This window comes from Colius striatus, chromosome 12 (genome assembly GCF_028858725.1).
Source record: "Colius striatus isolate bColStr4 chromosome 12, bColStr4.1.hap1, whole genome shotgun sequence".
In the NCBI taxonomy this organism is placed as follows: domain Eukaryota; kingdom Metazoa; phylum Chordata; class Aves; order Coliiformes; family Coliidae; genus Colius; species Colius striatus.
The window spans coordinates 10,773,670-10,798,598 of NC_084770.1; the positions used below are offsets into that span (position 1 = coordinate 10,773,670).

The 24,929-nt window shown below is 35.2% G+C and overlaps 1 protein-coding gene across 1 annotated transcript in view; it reads left to right on the top strand.

Moving 5' to 3' along the window:
* Positions 1–22,796, top strand: part of PLOD2 (procollagen-lysine,2-oxoglutarate 5-dioxygenase 2) — a 53,693-nt gene extending 30,897 nt beyond the window's left edge. Inside the window, exons 9-19 of the mRNA XM_062005945.1 lie at positions 2,389–2,514; positions 3,995–4,116; positions 11,518–11,622; positions 12,908–13,033; positions 14,252–14,393; positions 17,048–17,161; positions 17,550–17,615; positions 18,537–18,641; positions 20,122–20,268; positions 20,491–20,616; positions 21,601–22,796. Coding sequence (XP_061861929.1) covers positions 2,389–2,514; positions 3,995–4,116; positions 11,518–11,622; positions 12,908–13,033; positions 14,252–14,393; positions 17,048–17,161; positions 17,550–17,615; positions 18,537–18,641; positions 20,122–20,268; positions 20,491–20,616; positions 21,601–21,756 — 1,335 coding nt within the window. The 3' untranslated portion in view covers positions 21,757–22,796. The remainder of the gene's footprint in view (positions 1–2,388; positions 2,515–3,994; positions 4,117–11,517; positions 11,623–12,907; positions 13,034–14,251; positions 14,394–17,047; positions 17,162–17,549; positions 17,616–18,536; positions 18,642–20,121; positions 20,269–20,490; positions 20,617–21,600) is intronic.
* The last annotated feature ends 2,133 nt before the right edge of the window (positions 22,797–24,929 follow it).

Below are 24,929 nucleotides of genomic sequence, written 5' to 3' on the forward strand. Positions count from 1 at the left end.
CCAGTGTCAGTGTGAGTAGGTGCTGTGAGCGTGGCCTCTAAAAAGCTCAGCTTTGAGGTTACCTGTAAAGGAGCTGAGAGCCATGTGTACAGTCTCTTGCCCAGTCCTTGTCCACAGAAGCAGGAATTTGTGTGTCTGATCAAAGCTGAGGTGTGGAAACACTCAGCAACTGCTTTTTTGTGCTAATGTCAGCAGCCTGTGCCATCCTCAAGTACCTGACCAGGTCAGAGCAGGGTAATGGAAAATAAGTTGAAGAATGCACCTTGATTCAGTAAGTGTTGCCACTTTTCTTAAGGTTTTTTTTTTTTAAACCTAAATTCAATTGGACAACAAACTTGATCTCTCTAGAGTCACTTCTTAAATCCTAAATCTTGTTACTGGTTTGGAGACTTCTTTGGAGCAGGTGGGAAGGATGACACCACTCATCCTCTCATCCCACTGTCAACTCGTGTGGCAAGGGTTCCTGGACTGTGCTCTGCATAGTCACATGGAGACATTGTCCTGTATTTCTTCCAAAAATTGTCATACACTCAACTACTGCTTGTGAAAAAAGCAAAATGAGAAAATCTGCCAGAGAGCATGTAACATCCCAGTGCAGACTGGATATTTCCAACATGTTTTTGTTGAGGCAAAACTGGGAAGAACAAAACTTTTGACTTGATGTACTCAAAATGTTGGTTATTAAAGTTGTTCATTGTAATGAAGATTCAAATAATGCAGTGACAACTCTTTATAGCATGGCGAACCAGGGTCTGGATTGATGAACTTTGCTTTTAGGAGATGCAGCAGAAAACTCTCTGCTTTGAGAAGATGCAGATGGCAGGAATTTTTACTCTTAGTTTTTTAAACATCGTTTTCCTTCATTGACGTTCCTGAAATTTTAGTGTAGAGCCAAACAGCTCACACTTCAGCATACTGAAAGAGTGTTGCTGATTCCTGATTGTTCCTACAATCTCTACAGATCAAACTTGCTTCTCTTTGTCCTGGACAATAAGAGAAAAATGACCTAGAAATAGATAAATATGCAAAATAAATGATTACAGCAGTTCTAGTGTTCTAGTATGGTAGCCCACGTGCATGCATAATTCAGCTTAGTAAGCCTGATGGCACACGCTGCTTTCATCACTGCTCGCAATCAGCAGTACCAGTTGCCATGACACCAGCCTCAATGAAGTCGTTCCCAGACGATATTACAGTTGCTTTTTTCAAGACAAGTCAGTGTACTTGTCTTCATCAACTCTTTTGAAGTTTGAGGATGTCTGCATGAGTATGTATTAGGTTTGCAGATGAAGTTGTGAATAGGAGACAATCAAGGTAAACACTGGTGCCTAATTTTTCCAATTTGGTGCATTTGTCAGTATGTTTCTGGATTTCTGATGTAGACTATGACACTAAAATCTCAACAGATGCTGAAGGTTTATCCAGACTCTTTTCAAGTGAGTGTTGGTTTGCTTAAGGAGAACTAACTTGCAGCCCTTTATACTCCTAAAAAGTTACTCTCTGAACCTTGTAGTGAATAAGACAGCTATAGTAATTGTCTGGTTTAGAGTTGGGGAAAATTTGTGTTTAATCAGTGCAATTCTTAGTGTAGGAATTGAGGCCTTTGAAGGTTAAATTTCTGTGTCTTGCATAATTCAATAATATATTTTAGGAATACACAAAAGTGCTGTTTGAGGTTTGTTTTTTTTTTTAGTGGTCTCTATATCAAGCACATACAAGCCAGGAATTAATACCACTGTTCAAAAGATGTGATTTCACATTAAAATAAGATGGATAAAACTTCAGTATCCTTTGATGAGAGGAGAGAAGCTGTACTTAGTTCATCAAAAGTCTTGATAAAATCAGTGAGCAGGGAAATAATGCGAAACCCACTTAAAATGATCAGGGGAAACAGTGCATGTAAGTGTATGAAAGAGTATTGCAGTCTTTGGCTTAAAGTACAGATAAGTAAAATACTTTGTAGTGTTTATTCTTTAACTCTTTAAAAAAAAAATGGTCTTCCCTATATTTTCTTGTAAATGTAATGTATATGCATATATTGCTTTATAAAAAATACATTTTCTCTGCAATTTTGACTGTTCCTTAAATGCTTTTTTTTGCTATTTTTTAAAAATAAGAATTTAAAAAAATATAATACATAATTTTCTACTTTCAATTTCTGTTCCTGGAATTCAAAGAGTTTTTTAGCAATACTAAATCCATTATCTTGCTTATTTAGTGAAGTTGATGAGAATAAAACAGGGAGCATGCTGTTTTGAGCTAGTTGGTTTTGATTGTTTGAAAGCTGCGTGACCTACGTTACTACATGACATTAGTTACTTTTTAACATATCTAATCTTAGAAATGAGGCAAATCTTACTGGTTGTGTCAAAATATCATTTTTTTTAGGAATATCCAAGAGTAAAAATTGGTGTTTTCATTGAACAACCCACTCCTTTCCTACCTAAATTTTTAGACAGACTGTTGAATCTGGACTACCCAAAGGAGGCACTCAGTGTGTTCGTTCATAATAATGTAAGTATGATGTTACTATCATGCAAAGCTTAAAGTTTGGAATTTGTGATATGAATGAAAGTATGTGAGGTAGTATATGGATTCTATGTATGTACATAGGTAAATTGCGTAGGAAGAGATAACATTTCAGAATTTACTATGCAGAAGTGGACAAAGTACATAAATGGAATTATGACAGTGCTTACTGAAGTCTATTTGAAGAAATTGCTTAGATTCTTTGAGTGGTGATAAAGATTCTAGTTTAAAGTGTATGGTTCTGAGGGAAGTAGAACAACAGAGTTGAATAAGAGCAGAATAGTTCCAGTTGGAAAGGACCTGCAGCAACCATCTAGGGCAACTGCCTGACCACTTCAAGATTGACCAAAAGTTGCGGCATGTTACTAATAACTGTTACCAAATAGTTGACATTGGATTTGCTTTTCACCCTGTTGATACCCCAGTGCATTTATGTTTCCCTTGATGCTGCTGCTGGGTGTCTTGGGAAAGACTGGTGTGTCAAGGCATATTTTTGAATGCAGTACAGATAAGTTGATCTTTTGACTATATTTTTGAATGCTTTTTAATAGTTGCCTAGTGATCTGATATTGCTCATACTTCACGAATGACTTCAGTATTGTTGCTTTCATGAGTGACAGATGTGTGTAAGACTTTTGGAAACACCTGGACTGGAGGAGAAATGGGAGGAAAATGTAATTCTGCCCTTTTTCACTTGGCATGCATTACTGTTGATATTCTATCACACAAGACCTGAGTAACAAAAGTAAAACTTATCTTTGAAGTCTTTAATTTGCTTTTGTAAGGGAATGATAAAGCTATAAATGTGAGATATATATATATATATATATATATATATATATATATATATACACACACACACACACACACACATATGAGTTGTAGGCTATGCTACATTTTGTTGCTTCAGCCAGAAGTCATAGAGTATTTGAAACTAATATAAAAGATTGAATAGCTTTTTTTTTTGTGAAAAATCATAGGTGAGGGAAAACCCTGCCCAATATTTTAGTTATGATGATGTCAGCCATAGTTTGCAAGAGCTACAAGGGAGGGCACTGGGTTGGAAACATTACATGCAGCTTAGATACCTTAAATTAGATGACTGTCCAACTTGGTATAGGTGGCAACTCTCTCTAAAGCCATTCTGGAGTGGCATAAAAACCTCCTTGTGCCACTGAGGTTGTAGTATGGGATTTGAAGTTTGTAAAATAAATGTCCTGAAAAAAATACTGCACGAACAGTCTGTGAGTCTTGCATCTTTGGTGTGGAGGTGCAGCTTTGATTTATAATGCTAAAATTCTGGACAGAAGAACTTCATTTTAATGACAGATGTACTGGAACATCTTCAGATACTGTTTGCCATCTGTTTTTAGAAAAAATACAATGTGTTCTTGGACACTATGTTTATGATTTCACAGCAGCTTGTATTTTTCATTCACTATAAACAATGTTAACGTGATTACAGGAGGTTTACCATGAAAAGCACATCAAGAAATTCTGGGAAAAAGCCAAGAACATTATCAGAAATATAAAAATTGTTGGACCTGAAGAAAATCTGAGTCAAGCAGAAGCCCGGAACATGGGAATGTAAATTCTAATTTATAAATTTGTTATAATGATGCGTACACTAACATTTTTTTGTCTTTTAAGTATATCATTTTACATCTTAAACACTAACAACTTTAGATCTTAATGTGGGAGCTTTTGTAGTAGAACAAGTTATATCTGTAAGATATGAACTGCTGAGTATTTTGTGGTTTATGTCCAATAGGAAAAGCTGTTGGTTATTGTGAAAATGTCTCTGGTTTGGAGTACTATAATACCCTGTCTTGTCTTCTAATGAAGGCACAGGCGATAGAAATAAAAGATGTCAGATTATTTTTACATTGTAGTTGTTTCAAACATGGACATATATTAAAACATGATTATAAACTGTAAAGTTTAAAAAAAATAGTATTGAAAGAAAATAATTATACAATACAACAAATTTTAAGGAAAAGTTTGTGCAGAAAGTCATATGTAGCAGTAATGAAAAAAGATAGAAGCAAGTGCAAATGTAAATAGAAATTTAAATAGAAATTCTAATTGCGGTGTATCTTCTAAAATTGTATTTGTGGTGTTTTTTTATTGAAAACCTTTTCAAGCTAACTTATCCCAGAGGGATTTCAAAGATATACATTTCACAATTGCAATTTTGTTGTTCTAGTTCCTCTTGCTTGTTTTCTTTTAAAATGATGTCATGTTTAGTTAAAATATGGTTAAAGCTTGACCTCACCATACAGGTAACAAAATGGTATTTCTTCCTATGATTCAAAGAGACGGGAGTATCCTTTTGAAGCGTTCAGCAGGAGTTTCTATTTCAGGGGGAAAAAAAAAAAAAGAAAAAGACTTACAAAAGAAACAGACTTTATATTTTTTCTCTTTTCTTCCCCCCCCCCCCACCTTTTGTTTTCACTAGGGAATCCAAATTTTTAGTTTTTTAGATCTGACAATTGCCAGAACTAATTCTGAACCTTAGAGTGTGCATCCTATGTCAGACCTGCCTGTTAAGATTTCTCTTTAGTGGCTGCAGCACTGGCTACTACCACAGAGTTGCTCATGGCTCTCCCTGTATGTCCATCAGTGAGATTAGGAAGATTTATAGACTAGGACTCCACCAGGTCCTTGCTATAGCTCTTGAGCAGGCTTCATTCACATAATTCTTCCACTGTTCTCTCCCGAGTCTTCCATGAGTGTCAGAGAAGAGAAATTGATCTCAAAAGGCCCTTTTGTTATTCTGAGGTTAAGAGCATATCATCAGCTGTTTGTGGCATCAACTGAAAGAATGAAGATCTAGTCTTGAGTCTCCTTGGTGTTCTTGGAAATCTGTTTGAATGGGGTTTTGTTGTGCTGAAGCTACTGGGAAACTGATAATTGACTGAGGTCCAAGCCTCTCCCATAGCCTTTCTAGGAAAGAGTACAGATGTCCAGAGTTGGTGTAACCAACCATTCATTCTTTATTTCCTGTAGTTTCTAAAGCAAATGTACAATGTTTGCAAACTTTTTGAAGTAGTGTTTGTTATGTGTAACCGAAATGAAATTCCTGCAGTTGCCTTTTTCTCTGTTTTTATCTAGACACCATAAGACAGAATCATTGTAGTGTAATAAATTTCTATACTGGTACTAAATCTCACCCAAAAATCTTTAAAACTTATCTTTTCATAGAACCCACTGACTTAGTGTGACAACGTTTTTGGTATGATATGTGGTCTTTTCTTGATCTGTTGTTGTGTTGTCCATTGTCTGGATGTAATTTGCCCCATGTTGCTCCTGCTTTGAAAGGCCCTTTTAGTAAAGATTCTGTTCTAAAGGAAATAACATATAGAGAAAACATGAAATATAATGCATGTGGAATGAGATCATGCCAAAATACTGCATTGTCCAGAATGTATGAGTGTTACTAGTAGGAACTTCCACATGAACAATGTAGATAGAATTTAATGGCTTCTTTCAATTTGACTGGAGTATATTTAGTTCATCTGCATACCTGGTCTGCTTGGCTGGCCTTGTGAATTTTACTTTTCCTCAAATAATTTAGCTCAGAAGTATGGGATGTGCACAGCAAAGGCAGTTACTATAAAAGAATTATCTACTTTCATCCCTTCAGCTGGTTTCCAGCATAATAACCTCATTTGTTTCTCACTAATACTGCAATGGGAGTAACTGGAAAAGAGTGATTCTTCAAACCTGTTTTAATAGTTTTATTTACAGAGATTGATCTGTTCAGTCTTCTGGTTAATTTTCTCCTGCCTCTATCTGTTTTATTGACTGATAGTTTTGTTCCATCTGCCTCAAGCACTTGCTGTCTCCCTGTTTCCAAATTAGCTGATTTTAGTATCTCTCTGATAATTTCCAGTAGATGTAGAATTAATTTGGTCTCCCTACTTGCATTTCACACAAAAATTCTATTTATGTTGAAGCAGCAAAACAAGCTTCAGTTAATACAGAGAGAGAGAATTTAAGCATTGAAGGTCTGGTTTGTTTTCATCAGAACAGTGGTGAGTATATAGTACAATTGGGTCAGTTTTCTCCTTACCTCATTTTTTTCCCCACTTCTTGTCTCAGTAAAAAGTGGTGATAAATCACGATGAGTTAATGACACTGTGTTATGTCAATATATGTAAGAAAAATGTGAGAAAATATCTTTTAATTTCATCCATTGTCATGCAACAAACTGCTGTCTACTTCTCTCATTCCCATAATAAAGAATAATTGAACCATTTACTTTCTTACTGCTTCTTGACATAGAAGGCACTTTTCTGTGCTGTGAAAATTGGATACGTGTTGGAAAGGACCCAGAATTGTGCAGTCAGCAAAAACTTGTTACAGTTCAACGATACTGGGAAACAGGAGTGCAATGCTTTCCTTATTGTGAGCTGAAGTAGAATAAAAAGGAAGGAAATTAAAGCAGAATAGAGAAAATTAAAGTTTAGGTGTATGCTATTTTCTCTGCATGCGTAGGACTTGAAACCCTAAAATAGCATTTCTGTCATTTTTTTAGCCTTTGTCTACAAGGAATTTATTGACATTCTTACAATTGGTTCTTTTTTCTCCAAGGAAGAACCGATTTGTAATTTTCACCATGTTTGGAGATGAGCTTTCAGCCAGGTTTTACAGAATTTGTTACGACGGGAACTGTAGAATAACATGAAATAAATTCAAGCAATAAGAGAAAATGGTGAAATGCAGAATTTCTCTGATTCACTTCTCTGACCTTTCATTTATGTAAAAAGCTTATTTTCCATAATCTTTTTTTCCCAGTACTTAGAGACTTCAGAGCTTTGTTTTCGAGAGGCTGATATTTTTCCTTCCTCAAAACTTAGTAATAGAATTAACTAGAATTTTCTCAACTTTTTGTGGGAATATCATTGAATCAGAACGGTAGGGGTTGGAAGGGACCTTTAGAGGTCATCTAGTCCAACCCCCCTGCAGAAGTAGGTTCTTTATGCAAGTTTACATTAAAAGCTTTTAAAGATTTCAAGAAGAATCGTACATCAGAATCAGTTCACCGACTTTGTTGTTGAATTCTGAATTGAGTTTGAGGTCTCCTACATGTTTCTTTGAGGAAGTTAAGTCCTTATCTCTGAGCTCCCATTTGGTGTTGAGAATGGTTGACATAGACACAGGAGGATTCCCTTTCAGCCCTTTGAGTAGGGCAAGTATCTTGGCTGTGGTAGAAGGAAGAGCAGGGGTTAAATCTGTGTCTCTTGGATGTCAAGTGATTTCTGTCGGAGAGTTGGATTTTCTGGAGCTGCTTCTCTTGAACACTTAGCAGTTTTGGGTTTCAGACTCAGATGGAGGACAAACTTTTGTGTGTGGCAACTTTCCCACCCATATCTGATTTCAGTAACTTCCAAGTGTAGTAATTGTAGTAACAATACTTAACCCTGAGATGCAAAACTAAACATTAGGTCTTTATCTATTTTGTGGCTACATTTGTTTGTGTTTTTAGTGATTGTTGATAAAAGCTTCTTTATAACTTTGTGGTTATCTGGAGAGATGCAAAATATAACCCTAAATGGCAGGTGATGTCACACAGTCTTTCAGGGAGTGTTGTAGACTTGTATCTGGAACATCTTTCGTTTCAGAGGTGTGTAAGTGCTCTCCCTTTAGGGCTCACAGTCCACATTTGGAATTGTATTTCCAAGAAATTGATTAATTGCAGATTTAAACTATTTCAAAACGTGACTCTCCGGTAAAGAAATTGTATGGACCATATGTCATACTACTGTGAACAACTAGCCCCTTGGAAGATCTCAGTGGAAAGTTTGAAGAGAAGAGCAGTGACACTTTCCCTTTTCAGATGAGGTCACTGTTCCAGATGGGCTTGTGGTTTTTAAGCAAAGTTAAACATTGCTCTGATTGCAAAATACTTTAAACTGATCTGCTGAGCTTCACTTCACACTTCAAACAAAATACATCTAGGCCTTCTATTAAGTTTTTGTTAATTGCTACCCTGAAATGGCTTTAAGTTATACAAAAAATGTAGCTTTCTTTTCAATGTTGGTCTTGGTTTATAAGCAGGCAGAGTGTAAAGCAAGAAGATTAAAGGTTTTAGCCTTTGAATTTAGATTAGAAAGTATATTACTATGCATATGAGTGGCTAGAAAGTACCTTCTGCTTGTTTCTTGCTGCAACCTGGATATACACAATAAATAGTTTCATGTATAATCTGGGATTTCTGCATCTGGAGAAGTTAGCACACACTGTGGGAAGGGAGCAGTTTAAAGCACAAGAATATCCAGAATTACTTTTGTTTACTTCAGAAAGTTATGTGGCTTTTGGTGTTGCCTAAACAGAAGACTCATGTGAGTGGACTTGCTTTATTAGTTTTGACAGAAACTTTAAAACTCCTTTTCTACATATCTGAAATGTGAAGTATTTTATGAAGACTTCTTAGGGACCTTAAAGTGTGAAGGCAAAACTTAACATTTCATATTTGACATAGTGACTTGTATCTAGAAATTCAAGGAGAATTGTGCTTTAAACATGAAGTTTTACCATTTAGTGATCCAGTCTTCAATGCTGTATAGAAGGAAGTAGGGACAAAAAAGAATCAAACTATGGTCAGAATAGTCTTGATTTTTTTAAAAAATCTTTTTTTGTGTCCACACACATGTAGTAAGTATGTAAAATAAATACAAAAACATATATTTATGAATATATATATAATATTCTTGATTACAGAGGCTGAAGTTAGCGGTAAAACACTGTAGTTGATTTGTACTGCATCTGAATTTCCAGACTATTTAAGGTAGTAATACTTTCAAAGAATTTTCAGTAGATTATTGAATGATCAAATGTGACCAAAACATTGAATGTAGTATTTCATGGCTCGTATTACTGCATTAATAAAGTACAGAAGGATTTTCAACACCATATACATTGGACTGGGTTTAACAGAATTCTCTGGCTCTGGATTTATAGAGATGATATGAGGGAGAAAATGCACAAGTTGACCACACATTTTAAAATTATGCAATCAATTTTCCAGTCATGTTTGACGCAACTAAATATAAATCAGTTCCTTCCTCTCCCATTTTCGTAATTAAAACCATTAGTTCCATTCATATTTTTGTTAGCAACAAAGGGCTCAGCTACTTTTGGCGAGTTATTGGACGGTCTTGTGGTTGGAACCCTGGCCTGGCATCAACTCTGTTGGTCTCTCAGGTTTAGTTTCCTCATTAGTAGAATGAAGATAAAGGAGATTAAAGTTTTTGGAAGAAAATTAACATCTAACATCAAGTGCAGTGTAAAAGTCAGGTTTCTATTGATATAATAATAGTAATTATGTTAATGATAATGCTACACGTGAGTTGTGTTCAGTAGTTGAAAAGCTTTTAACAGAATAGCCTGGTAATGGAAAATGACATAAAGATTTAATTGCTGGACTGTTTTTTCAACAAAATAAAACTCCTTGGTTTCAACTGAGGCAATTATGTGAGAAAGTACTGATTACTGTCCGTGAATGAGATATCAGCTAAGGCAAAAACAGAAGAAATTAAATTGTGGGTGTATGTCCAAACATGCCAACTTCAACGGTAGTTGGAAGACCATTTCTATCATTTTGATAGTTAAAAAAATTGACTCCAATCATTACTGTCTCTTTAGTGTTTGAGTTTGATGAGGAAGAATTCCTCTTAGAAATTATGGAAAAAAGAACTCTGCCTTCTGCTGTGATTTCAACAGCCATACATCAAAAGTCTCTGAGCAGATGAAAGGTTGAACGAAAAGACCCAAAAGATATTAATTAGTAGCAATCCTTAACGACAGACAGTCTAAAGATTGACTAAGTGCTGTGCTAGGTAGTGGAGGGGAGTGGTAGGGAAGCAAGCAGGAACCCATGCCAGCAATTGCCTTGACTACTATGTAGTCTGTCACATCCACTGTTTGTTAGATTTTTCTGAAGTGACAGAGATCTTTTCTTTACCAGAAAACAGTCACAAACAATCAAATCAACTAGAACTTTAAAGAAGTGTTTTATAGACATTTTAAAGACAGAAAGTAAAATAATTTTAATGTTTCAAGCTATTAGGGTGGAATTAATGCAAGTTCTGTAAAAAATAGTGGGGAAAACAGACAAAATCAATTATATGACCAGCATGACAGAAAGTTACTGCTGTAGTATAACTTGAGGAAATTGTTCTATTTTCCCTCCTACTAGGGTATTTGATTTACCAAAATCTTTTACTATCCTGTTGGCATAGAAAAGCATACCAAATCTTGGCCTAGCAAGTGTACCCTGCCAGAAACATAAAGACTTAGTCTGTGTATTACTCTTACATTTGTAGTAGAATTTGTTTTCTTCTTGGTGGAAGCTTTCTTTTGCAGGTGTGGGGATCTATGCAAATAATTTATTCTTCTGAGATCAAAATTCAACAGATAGAAATATTATATGGGACAAACTCAGTTCCTTTTTCCAATTTCTGTTCACTGCCTGTGCAATTGTTTTGTATTTCTCTTTTCACTGTGTTATTCTTATAGGTCATAAAAAAAGACTAAGACAATATCTCTAAATGTGTCTTTTTGTCTTACATTCTCCATAAGGTTTCAACTACCATTTCAGATCAGCAGATCACATCTGTATCATCATTGCCCAAAGACAGTGTGACAGTGACCATTAAATGACTGTACAAATGAGCTGTATAAATTAATGGCTTGATTTCCACCCCCCCAACCTCCCAATTTTCCATTAGGACAGCACATAGTATCTCTCACTAAACTTGGTAAATGTCACTGAGTTTATTAAAAGAAAAATACTAGGTGATTGATCCATGTTTTAAATAGTTTATCACACTACTGTAATCTAAAGACATCTTCTATGATACTTCACTGCAGAGGGCTTTTAATGCAATATATGGGTATGGTTTGGGTTTGAGGTTTTCTGTTTTGTTGTTTGTGAATCTTTCTGGCCATGTATGAGTTAACCATTCCTTTTTGTCTTTTTAGGGACCTTTGTCGTCAGGATAAAGCATGTGAATATTACTTCAGTATAGATGCAGATGTTGTGCTGACAAATCCAAAAACTTTAAGAATACTGATAGAACAGAACAGGTGCAGTATATCTCTTGATTTTATAGATTTTGCTCCTTCTTGAAACGATTCTCTGGAGCATATCCAGAGAAAATAAGATCCTGTCTGTTCTTGCAGAGTTAAATCCTCTTTGTTTACTTGTGGTACTTCATTGTCATAGTTCATAACAGGCTTTATGACCAACAATTCACAAAGCGTTTTGTTCCTGTCAAACAGAAATTCCTGCTAGGAATTTCAAATGCTTCAAAGTTCCTCTGAAGAAAACGGTAAGCAGATTTTATGAAATTAAGATTTCACCAACTAGTGATTTCAAAGTTGTTCACACATAAAATGTTAAAAAAAAACAATCCCAAGGAACAATAAAACAAACCCCCTAAACAGAACCAACCAAAACTTCCTTAGAGATGTAATAAAAAAGGAAAGGTATTGGAGATCAAGTAGCTGTAATGACCAATCTTTTCTTGTATTAGTATGATTTCTTAAGTTACACAAAGCTGTGACTTCAGCATCAGCAGCTTTCAGCAATCTGGGTCTGTTGGAATGCTATGCACTTCACTCCTGCTGATTTGTAAATTTCCATGTCAGGTAGGTAGGTAGTGTTTGCCTCTTCATAACAAATCAGGGAATCTCAGTTGTATCAGGTAAAATATCCATGTCTGTTTTAAATACTAGTGAGAAGAGATGGAGCTTAAGTGAAGATGTGGTTGACAGCCTTGTTGCCAGGCACACTAGGCGGGTGAAACAGAAGCTCTGCAAAATATATGTATCAGTAGGCAGACAAAAAGTGTCACTTCGTTCCTTTCTATCCTGGTTAACTTAGAGTTCAATAGAGTTAAAAGGGGATGTCTATTTGATTCTATTAAACTCTATTTGACTCCATAAATTGACTCTGTTTGTAAGCCAAGTCTCACTGTGTGTGTGTGTGGTTTTTTTTTTTTTTTTTTTGGTTGGTTTGGTTTTTTTTGGTATTGTGTTTTTGTTTGGTTTATTTTCTTTTTTCCCCTCCACTTCTTTGGCTTAGTATAATGTCAAAAAGCATCATAATGGGCAGTGTTGGTTTTTTTTGCTTGATCGAATCAAGACACCTCTGATTTATAGGAGTCTTTGATTCTGTTATATTGTTGTTTCTGGGCAGTGGGTACTTGGATGCTGTTTCTTCGGGATTAAGTTCATCTTAAGTTCCAAAAGTTGACAATCATTGGTATTTTAACTACACTAGACTCCAAACTTGGTAAAGCTGGTATATTTTGACTTATAGTCTACATGTAACCGTTCATATTTTCTTACTCTATATGTCAATTTGCAGAAAGATAATTGCTCCACTTGTAACTCGTCATGGAAAGCTTTGGTCCAATTTCTGGGGTGCTTTGAGTCCAGATGGATATTATGCTCGGTCAGAAGATTATGTTGACATTGTCCAAGGGCACAGAATGTAAGTAATTGTTAGCTAATTTTTTAAGCCGGTTACCCAGTATGGTTATTAGAAACATATTCTTAGGTTTTCATGCAATATGGTATTATTCATGAAGAGCTTAGATCACTTAGATCAATTATTGTTTAGCTTTTTCTGTTTCACAGAAATGAATTTGTTTTCTCATGTATTGAAAAACAATTCACAGCTTGAGTGAAAAGCAAAGTGTTGATCATGATCAGCTGCTGTTGGTAATGGAGACAGTCATTACTAGTACCTGTGTGATTGTATCTGGTAATTCTACTAGTGCATAATAAAGAAAATGGTGAGAAAAAACTAATGACAAATCCAAACCTCTGTATTCCAGGAATCTCGGTCAAAAGAAACGATTGCCTCATTCATCAAATGATTTAATCTTTTGGGGGCAAATGTTTCATCAACTGAACAGCTGTAACTTTTTAACGTGTTCCTTTCTGTATATTATATCAGATATATCTTAAGGGAGCCTTGAGAAATATTTCTGTCACGTAGCCTCGTGGGTGTGTCCTTTCGCTAAATTAATGTGGTGTAAGTTTTTCTGAGCTTGACTTTCCCATGCAGTGGTGCTTTTTCATTTCACTGGAAGAACAAAAAAGTCTGAATTAGATTGACTGCTTGAATAGTACTGGCTCATTTTCAGTCGCACTGAAAGATGTGCTCCTGGCACTGGGAAGGAGGAAATCTGCAGAGCAAGCATTTTGACAGCAGTGCTTTTTCTGTTGATGCTGGTCCAACTCACATAAACATGTGGCCTGCTGTGGTCCATGGGTATTTGTGTGAGGAGGTCAGACCCAGCTGTGTGAAGCCTCATTGAAGTCTTTAAACTAATTAAAAAATCTGCTTTAGAATTACTTTCTCCACCTAGTAGTGTAGAATAATATTGAAAAGTTTGACTGATTGCCTTCATATGGAAACATGAAGTACATCTGTAGTTAAAAGTCTTTAGAGAATTTAACTTTTTTATTTTTTATATCAGTACTTCATAAAAGTTGAATTACTGCCTATGCCTGTGCTTGAGATATCCCCAGTGTCCAGCTGTAGTATTTCCAATGTCTTGGAAACCTTTCAGCCTCAGTTCCTGAAACTTGCTAAGTCTTGTTGAAAAATAGAGATGCTGATTTAATAGAACAGAAGACAAATTTGTTTTCATGGCTTTAAATTCTTTACATTTGGGTGGGGTTTTTGTTTTATTTTTTACAGAGGAGTATGGAATATTCCTTATATGGCAAATATATACTTAATTAAGGGACAAACTCTTAGATCAGAGATGAAAGAAAAGAACTACTTTATGCGTGATAAGATGGATCCTGACATGGCTCTCTGCAGGAATGCCAGGGAAATGGTAAGATGCATCTATAACAGCTTACTATTAAATACAAACAGGCTTCTTTGTGTCCTGCTACACTTGACTGCTTCACTTGATTGATCTTGGATGAAATATTTTGATTTCTAATTCAAAGTACTGGCCAATTTTTGTGACATAGAACACTTTTGGTGTATTTCTCTAAATTGTCAACAACAGAGGTTTTTGCAAGGCTAGTGCACTGACTGCATGATGGTTTTTATCTAAATGTATTGAAAATCCCTGTTGAGGTTCCAATAATGTCCTCATTGGTGCAACTTCAACAGGTGAAAGAGGACTGAACTTCTCTGTTTTGTATGACTTCAAACTTCAGTGCATTTCAACTCTATTATGCAAGTTTGTATAAAATGTGAAACTTCTAGCACACTAAGTTGGAATATTTTGCAATTTTTGTGTTTAAGTAGATACATATGTAAACTTATGGTGGGCAGCGTTAATATAAAAAGGCTAAGTGAGATAAGAAATGGTAGGAATCTTCTTAAGGGGCATGAATTACTCATTAATTTCTCTAGCCAGATTGAAACTGTATTGGAAATTTGTTACTTGCATTAATCTGTAAGTAATGAGAGAACTTACTTGTATTGTAAAATTATTAATATGTAAATCCACATTTCTACTGACATTTACACTAGTTTCAGCACAGAAACAAGTAAGATCTAAACCAGGCCTATTTCCAGACACTTATAGCATTGAAAAATAATTTTGCTGAATTGAACAAGAAAAGTTGGCAAGTATTAATTTTTTTATTCCCTCATAACAAGGCATGATCTCCTTTGTTTGTACTCATTCTTCAAAATATCCCCATTAAATGATATTGTATTCAAACCTTCTCAGCATCAGTTATTGCAAACTTGTGCTTCCCATGCGCTCGTTAAACTAATATGACTGGCTCATCAGAAAACTGCTTTCTCTTTTCCTCTTTCTTAGTCTGTGCTGTAAGATGGTCTGGTACGTGCTTGATTTTGTATTGCAGCAGATAAGAAGGGGCTGGTGGAAACAGCTTTGACATGTGTATTATGAGCTTTGCTTGGAGATGCATGTTGCCTGTAAAGGCGTATCAGCTTTTGATGAAAGGCTGCGATTTCCCTCATGTAACTGTGGAAACCTAATAGTGGTCGGAAAAAAGAGAGAGAGCTATGTATCAGAAAACTGATGTGCTGATTCTCCTTCATTTTAGACTTTACAAAGGGAAAAAGACTCCCCTTCTTCGGAAACATTCCATATGCTCAGACCCCCAAAGGTGTTACTTTATTTTTTTTTTATTCATTAGTTCTTGTTATGTGCAGTATTCTTCTACCACAGGACAATGCTTCTCCTCTGTCCACTTACTGTAATGAAATACTGCTCTAGCTTTCTCTTCAGTCTTCTAAGGTTCAAGTTTTTTCCAAGGACAGGTTTGTCGTGACCAGCTCAAAGTGTCTTAGAGATGCTCGTTGTTTCCTCAGGGAGTTTTTTCAGTGCTTCTAAGGTCAAGGTCTGCTGAAGTTGTGCTTCCATAGCTAAAATTGATTCATCAGTCCTAGGAAAGAGTAAAGCTCAAATGACTAATTAGTCTGCCAGGTTATCTCAGTGACCACACAGGGCAGTTGTGAAATCAGTGTCACTTTAAGCTGTTTTTCTTGACCCAGACCCTCCTTATTCTCCCTGCTGCAGCTACTTGTGATTTGCCGAGTGCCCAAAACTGGGCATGCAGTTAACATAATTGTTACCTTTCTAACAGTTTAACTCTTTTTCAGACATAAACAGAAATACCAAACTATCCAAATGGTAATATCTTCATCTGCTGCAAATCAAAGTCACAAACAATTCAGAAAGAACATTTTAGTCTGAAAAACAGTGAACTAAAAAAAGCCCCACAGGACCTAAGTTTCTCTTTGAAAAGACTGTTTTCTGCTACTATTTCTAATCGATAGAGTTTTGTTAATATTTCCTGTTAATAGCTTGATATCTTACCACAACTGATAGGTTGCTCATACTTTGCAATGTTTGCTCAGGTGAACATACTTCAAAATGTTGAGCTGTTTCATACCCTGATCTGAATATTCTTATATGCTGTATTTGCCAATATCTTTTTATTTCAGGCTAATTCACAAGAAAGATCATGTAGTGAATACTCTGAAATAAATTTCTTGTTCTGACTTTCTTTTGCTCTTTTGTTTTTAGCTTATCCTTTCAGTCTTTAATCAGAAACTAAACTCTAGATCACAGACTCACAGAATCACAAAATTTCAAGGGCTGTTGGTTTTCTTGTATGAGTCTTTTCAGTTTGAGAACAGATGCTTCCAGTGTGTTTGCTTAGGTTTCCTGGAAAACAAATCAACCTAGCACTTTCCTGGATTTTTCCTTTCTGTAACTGTATTTAGGTTTGTTAGGAACAATATATGTTTTCATTTAGTTTGTTTAGAAAATAAATTCAACCAAATGCTTGTGAACATATAATTGGGAACACTAATTGGTGATTAGAATAAATACTCAAAATTTAAAGATGCTAAATGAGCAGAACATGTACAAAATGCATGTAGAAATTTGTAATATTTTATGAAAGTGCAGGCGGAATCAAACAGACTTAATAAAGCTATTAGTTTTGTTAAGATGGACAGTTTTTCTAATGATGTTTTCTCTGCTTGGTATAGGGTGTTTTTATGTATATTACCAACAGACATGAATTTGGAAGACTTCTTTCTACAGCCAATTACAATACCTCCCACTACAACAATGACCTCTGGCAGATATTTGAAAATCCTGTGGTATGCATCTAATTGTTGTTGAAACAGATGTTTTAAAAAAAAAAGAAGGTTTATGTATTATAAAGGACTTGAGATTTAGACTTCACATGGAGAACATTTGTTTGTTATGGACTAAATATTGGTTGCATACTTACATGTTTACTCATTTAAGTAAATGCCAATGTACCATATTGACAAGCCAACTGATGACCAGAATAAAAAGTTGCAGATATGTCCATAATATAAGAGATTTCGTGATTTTTGACATTGTGAGAACCAGTTCATTTATGGGTATAAGAAATGATTTAATTGTTTCCAATACTTTCAGTAGAGTAACAGAATAGAAATTATTTTTTGTCAGTCATGAATTCCTTTGTTTGCTTTTAATGTTTTAAATCATATTTTTTAGGACTGGAAAGAAACCTATATAAATCCCAACTACTCAAAGATCTTCACTGATAATATAGTAGAACAGGTGGGTATAAGTAGTTTTCTTAAAATCTATGGGACTGACCAATAGTAAATTGGCATAAGGACACTATTTCCATGCCAATGCTTATTTTTGCTCTGTGACTCAACAGCTTTTTGATCGTCTTTTTTGGGATCATAACTACTTTTTTTCCATTTTGAAAACTACAAGAGACAAGTCCAAAAAAGAATTGCTGGATTACTCAGAATGATGTAGTTGTCCAAGTTACCTTCTCCAAAATACAGATGTATTTAGGTTATTTATTTGAGACAAGCTGATACCACTAGCAGAAGGCCTAAGACAATTTCTGTAGCAGATTGCTGTGTTTTCTGGTATCTAGGAAAAGCAAACTCATCTAGACGCTTTGCTTGGAGTGTGCTTTTGCCTTTGGATTCCTCAAATCTGCCTGTTTTTTTTGGTCTGCTTGGCTGCTTGCTTTCATGATCCAGATAGAGCACTTCTAAGATGGTAATTGTTGTACTAGTGTTGGATGATCAATTCTGTGACAATTTGGACCAGTTGTTTAATGAACTTTGTTTCCTTAAGAATCTGGGATAAATTGTGTTGATCTTCAACCCAATATTAAGTTCTAAACTGATTTTCTTGATAACTTATAATGTAGAAGATCGGGGTTGTTAGAGCAACCAAGGCACAGACTGTGTGGGTACACTGATGCAGCTGTTAATGCTGGGTCATGACTTAGCAGCTTGCAGTTTTTGCTTTATTCTGTGAGAATGTGCTTGTAGATCAAGACAAAATGTAATTATTTAACCTTATCTAAATTATGGCACAGGTGAGAATAGCTGATATTCTTTAGTGACTAAGTGAAGATGTCCCTTCTTAGCTGTTGAAATGGTAGCTGTTAAAACGGAACTCTACTGAGTGATGAATGTAGTTTTAAATTGGTTTTTTCTTTTGCTTTTGTAGCCGTGTCCAGATGTGTTTTGGTTTCCAATATTTTCTGACACTGCCTGTGATGAATTGGTAGAAGAAATGGAACATTTTGGACAGTGGTCTGGTGGAAAACATCAAGTAAGTGTCAACCTATATAATGAGTGAGTACCTTAAATAATAAGTCACAATGTACTGCAACAAACATTCAAACAATTACCAGTGACCAGAGACATCTGCTTTGTGGGATAAAATGGTTTAGTCTACTACATAGCTTGTTGTTCAGTAGATTTAGAGATATTCTATAATTAAACTTGTGGTGGATTGACCCTGACTGGACCATTCAATCATTTTCCTCATCAACTGGACTGGGGAAAGTGTAATGAAATTCTCATAGGTTGAGATAAGGACAGGGAGATCACTCACTAATTACTGTCACAGGCTAACCAGAATCATGAGTTATTGATTGGGGAAATTAGTTTAATGTATTACTAACCAAATTGGAGTAGGACAGTGAGAAATAAAACTAAATAGTAAAACATACTCCCCACTCCTCCCTTCTACCCAGGCTTAACTTTACTTCCAATTTTTTTGGACTGTTCCCCCTCAGCAGTACAGGGGAACAGGGAATAGGGATTGTGTTCAGTTTAGCACACGTTGTCACTGCCTCTCCTTCCTCCTCATGGGGTCCTAACATTCTTCTGCTTAGGCATGGGGTCTTTCCCATGGGAGACAGTCCTCCATGGTGTTCTCCAACGTGAGTCCTTTCCATGGGATGCAGTTCTTCAAAGACCACTCTAGCATTGGTGTTTGCTCTTTCAGACATAGGGGAAGCTTCTTGCAGCTTCTTACATAAGCCACTCCTGTAGTGCCCCTGCTACCAAAACCCTGCCACACAAACCCAATTCAAACCTTGAACTAGTAAATTCAGACACTAAAAGTGGTGTAGTTTCTGTAGTAATTATCTGACAGTTATCCAAGGCTTATCTTGGGTAGCTGTTGATAACATGAGAGAAATTTTGCTCGTTTACCTCAAGTGCCAATTTGTCAGACTTGTCCCTCTAAGCAGTTACTCACAAGTGTTATGAGCTATTTGTGTTTGTAGAAAGTTCATGATATTCGTTAACTACTGCAAAAACAGGAGGAATGTTTGTCATTCACAAATGTGGTACCCTGGAAATGAGATAGATTACAGTAATTATTTTACTGCAGAGGAGCCTCTAGAAAGGATTTTTATTGTACTTTTATCTTCAAAATTATTTCAGCATTTATTACCATATCAAGTTGAGGCCAATACTGTCTTGATCTGATATAACTTTAGTTGCATCTGAGTCTCAATAAATTAAACCATTGCACCAGGAAGACTTTATTTACAGGCAACAGATCCAAATATTGACTTGCCTTTTTAAAAAACCTCCAATTTTTACTTATTTATAGCTCAGCACTTTTTTTTCCCCACGGCAGTTACCTGAGGAATTACTGTACAGTAAGCTTACATATGCCAACTAAAGCATTGCTTTGTTGCAGTTTTGTGATTCTGAATATTTCAAATAAATATTTATAGAAGTACCAGGAACATTTCATGTCTGTGTTTCAAGGCTATTTATGGTGTTTCTATTAGGACAGCCGTATTTCTGGAGGTTATGAAAATGTCCCAACTGATGATATTCATATGAAGCAAATAGGATTGGATAATGAATGGCTACATTTCATAAGGGAGTTCATTGCACCAGTAACACTGAAAGTGTTTGCTGGCTATTATACCAAGGTATGGATTCAAAACTTGTATAGGTAAATATTGCATGGCATGACTAATTCTAAGTTTCTTATTGAATATACATACGTGATGTAGCAGTAGTTATAGACAAATATGTTTTTAAATGTTTTTAACTGATATTTAAACAAAAAGAACCCCAAAGCAACAAGAACCTGATGTATGACTTAAGTTCAAATGCTGAAGTCCGACTTCTGCTTATGTATTTTATTTCAGGGATTTGCTTTATTGAATTTTGTTGTAAAATATAGCCCTGACAGACAACGGTCACTCAGACCTCATCACGACTCCTCCACATTCACAATCAATATTGCACTCAACAAAGTAGGAGAGGACTTTCAAGTAAGTTGACAACCTACTGACTTGAAGAATGTTGATAATTTCCGAACTACAGCCCAAAAGGATATACATTAAGACCACGTTGAAAAGGAAAGAGATGTATACATCTCAAACTGAGATGTATTATCCCTTGATAGTTTTGACAAGTACTACATTTGCTTGATTGCGGGGTCCAGAACTGTTGATGCATTTAGGCTGAATTGATCAAAATAGTTTAAGAATGTGGGACAAAAGAGGTTTAAAGAAAAACTTTGGAGATGTTAGCCATTTTGTTTTTAGCATTTTTGAAATGCTTCATTTCATAAACCAAGTTTTGAAAAGACTTTAAATAGTCACAAATTGACCCAAATAGTTTGTTTTTGCAACTTTTTTAATGATTCTTTTTCAGATGTTTTGTGGTGGTTTCTTTGTTAGTTTTCTTTTTCCTGAGAGAAATTTTCTACCCTGATATTGATTCAGATAAAACTGTACACAGAGTGTGGAGATAGGCAGGGCAATGCCAGTAATACTGAGCTTTGACTTGTAGAAAAACTGAACCTATTTTTCTTTTATCAGCCAGTATTTTTCACAGTCCTACTTTAGACCTTCATTATGTGTTTATCAAAGTTTGAAAGAGACAGCCAGATTAGTTTGTTAGCATGCCTATCCAGGATAGCATTTTCTCGTAGAACATCATTTCCTTTTCTCTGGTGTCATCTGCATTAAAGTTACTGAAGATGTGTTTGCCAGAGTTGCTGCTTGAATGAGTTGTTATGCAGAGAATGCTATAGCAAAGCAAGCGGAAATTTTGAGTTGCAAATGCATGTTTGTTGAAGTGACAGAGGATTGAGCAATACATAACAATCTTGTTAGTAGGGATAGTAAAAAAACCCAATCTTAACAGCCTATTAATAAAAAATTAGATTATGGATAAATAAAACTGAAATGACTCTATTAAAACACAAGATAAATTTTTAGGATTTTATTTTATTTGTGTTTTTACTACAGGGAGGTGGATGTAAATTTCTTAGGTACAACTGCTCCATTGAGTCTCCCAGGAAAGGATGGAGTTTCATGCACCCAGGAAGACTTACTCATTTACATGAAGGACTTCCTATCTTGAATGGCACAAGATACATTGCAGTATCGTTTATTGATCCTTAATTTTATTTTTTTTGTTTGTCTTTTTCAACATCAGTGTTTGATTGTCTACAGAAAAATTTATTTATAGATTTCTTCTGGAAGATGGTGATAAAAGAAACTTTAAGTTACTGTACTTAGACAGCAAAGTTACTTTGGGCTAAAAGAATAAAAAAAAAAGAAAATTATCTAAAATTGTTGGAGATTTCTCAATATCTGCTCTGAGCCTTGAGTCACAAAGTAAACATATCCTACTTGTTTTTCCATTCTTTTGTCTTGTAGGAGGGCAAGTGGAAAAGCATTTTATAATAAAACCATGTTTTTGTTTGGAAAAAACCCGAGCAACCCTAGATACAAAATTACCTGAAAAAAATATTGTGGTTTTCATTCATTGAAGTTACATAGTTAAAGTTTTTGTAGTGTGTATATTTGATACCAAGCAATTAAAAACCATGGCATAAAACCAAAATCAAGTGAATCTTGTATACAGTTGTTGGAGATAAGCAATAATTCCATGTGCTGGTATATAGTGAAGGGAAAACATGTCAGTAACCCGTTTTCTTAATTTTTAATACTGAAATGTACACCTTCAGAAGAAAAAAAGTGGATATGGAGCCAGGATTAAATAATGTAGCTAAAAAAAGATGATTTGTCCTTTGTATGGAGAACTCATCCATTTGAATATTTACTTTCTTCACCAAGTGACCTTCATTTAAAATGAATTATTTTTCTAAATACGTAATTGCACCCAACTGATGTGGGAAATGTGATGTTTATTTTCAGAATGCTGGTAAATTTCAATAATAGGGTGTTTTATATAGACAATTTTCTACTATTACTTAAAAGTACTTGAATTTTGTATCAGGAAAAGGAGGTGGTGATAGTTTCCCTTTTAAAACTAAGGGTCTTAACTTGACATTAATTTTAAAGAAATTGGTTTTAAATATTCCTACTGTATCTACTGTTTGTAATTTAAAGAAACTTGAAGCTATCTCAGTCTGCCATGCCAAAATGCACAATGTATTGGATAAACTTGTGAAAAATAAAGGGTAATTTTAAATTAATGTAACAACTTTTACTTGACTGTGTTAGATAGCTTCTTTGCATATTGCTGTTGTTCTTAGAAAAACCTAATCTAAATATATCTATGGTTCCTTTAAGAATGTTCACCAGTAGATATAATTTCTCTAAGTATCAGTTTTTGGCTTATTTGCTCTATTACTATTGAAATTATTTCTTATGAGAGTTGATGCCTGTGAACCAAACCTTGCATTACACTTTCGGAATGCCCTCAGCAGGTGGATGTTTCTTCTTTGCTGTAACAAACCTTTCTTTTTTACAGAAGCTTTCTTTGGAGCTGAAAGGACTGGGAGAGGATTATTCTTGTGCTGAAAATAAGCATCTCTCTGTATTTCCCTCTTCTGCTGTTTTGAGGAATTGGGTTGTAACCATATTTAAAGTTATGCTGAAGCAAAGATGTTAAAATGCAGTAACTTCAATAATGCACTAAAATAGACAGGCTTGGGGGAAAAAAGGTTTTTTACAGGAAATTATTTGCTTCCTTTTAATTTCTCTTTACACTGCCAACTGTTCTCCATTTCAAGCGAATACTTGGAGTTTGATATCTCTTGACTTTCTTTCCAAATATGGAACACCTATGTCTTAATAAGAACAAACTTTACAGGTAAGAAAAATCTTCAGGCCTTCAGAATGAAAGCAGCCTTTATTACTGATCTTTTTCTGAGCATTTGCCTGTGGTTTCTTTGGGTAACTCAGAACAGAATAATGTTTTTGCTACCGGATCAGTTACAGACAGTTTACTGTTGTGAAGTGTTCTCTTGGGGGTGAAAAACCCACAAAAACGTAATCCTATAACACACAGAGGAAGTTCTTTTGCAGATCTTTTTCCCCCCAGAACTTTAATTTTAATTATGTATTTTGTAATTCTCAATTACATTTGGTTTTTAGTGTATACTTTTTTCCCTCAGCGTGTACATGACTGCTTTACTTACTGTTACGTTTCTATGTTTGCAACTATTAATTCACTCTGTCACGTAGTGTCACGTAGTGCTATGTTTACCGTGCAGCACATTTGTTGGAAGGGAAAATGTGTTTTCCATGCTCACATTACTAAGATTCTCTCTTGTTTTGTTATTTTTTTCTTTTAATGAAGTATTTGCAAAGGCTAACAAATGCCTTTCACATGGACAGCAATGTGTATGGAAGTGTCCTCATTAATTTCTTAGGAACTGACAGATACCAGAGAAAAAAAATTGCTGATGGTTCACCTTGAATTAGTTATGAAAATTTTGCTGTACTGTTAGCATGTGAGTACATGAGCTCACAAAACCTAAACAGAGTTGCCACTATTAGGCAATTATTTTTAATTTTCATTACATGTGAAGACTCTTGTATCACCCAGCAAAGTGTTTTGGGGAGGCATAGAAGATGTATGCATCTAGAGTAAAACAACTACCTTAATTCCAGCAGTGTATGAGAAACCTGGGGAATATTGGGACATACGTGCTCTGCAACAGATGAGACGTTTGTAAAATATTTGATTTATTCTGCTTTCATATAGCTTTATTTTTCACTGTGAAGCACTGAGAAACTGGTGCGTGTAAGAGGAAGGAGAACAGTTTATAAGCAGTAGAATTTTTAATATTTTTAATCAAAAACAGACTGGGAATGTCTTGGTTTTATTTCATGTTCATGAAGTATTCAAACTCTACTCCTAAAAAATGTTCAGGACATTGGGTAGTATTTTATACATTTAATCTTCTTTAACATCACTGTGCAGCAAAAAATTCCAATATGTATTTGTCACTTCGTTGTTTTTTTTTCCCCATGAGATTGCTGCTCAGCTCTTGCGGTGAGCTGGTAGGAATAAGACTATGACAAGCCTGAAAAGATAGATTTTCAGTGAGGTAATAGTAATGAAATCTATTTGATTGTGGCTCTTCCTTTTGTAATGACTTTTCCTCCACATCTGCTGTATTCAATGAATAAATATTAATTCAACACAGGTCTTCCACAACAGATTTTCTTTTGCAGTGTGTAAGAAATCAGGGGACAGAGACATTTGAAGAGACTGAAAAGTCTATAAGGAACCCTTAAAATCCTTTCTTTCCATGTGCACGCGTTATTTTTGGTTTTGTTTTTCTGCATGAAAGAATTTGTTCAGATTTTTCTTTTCA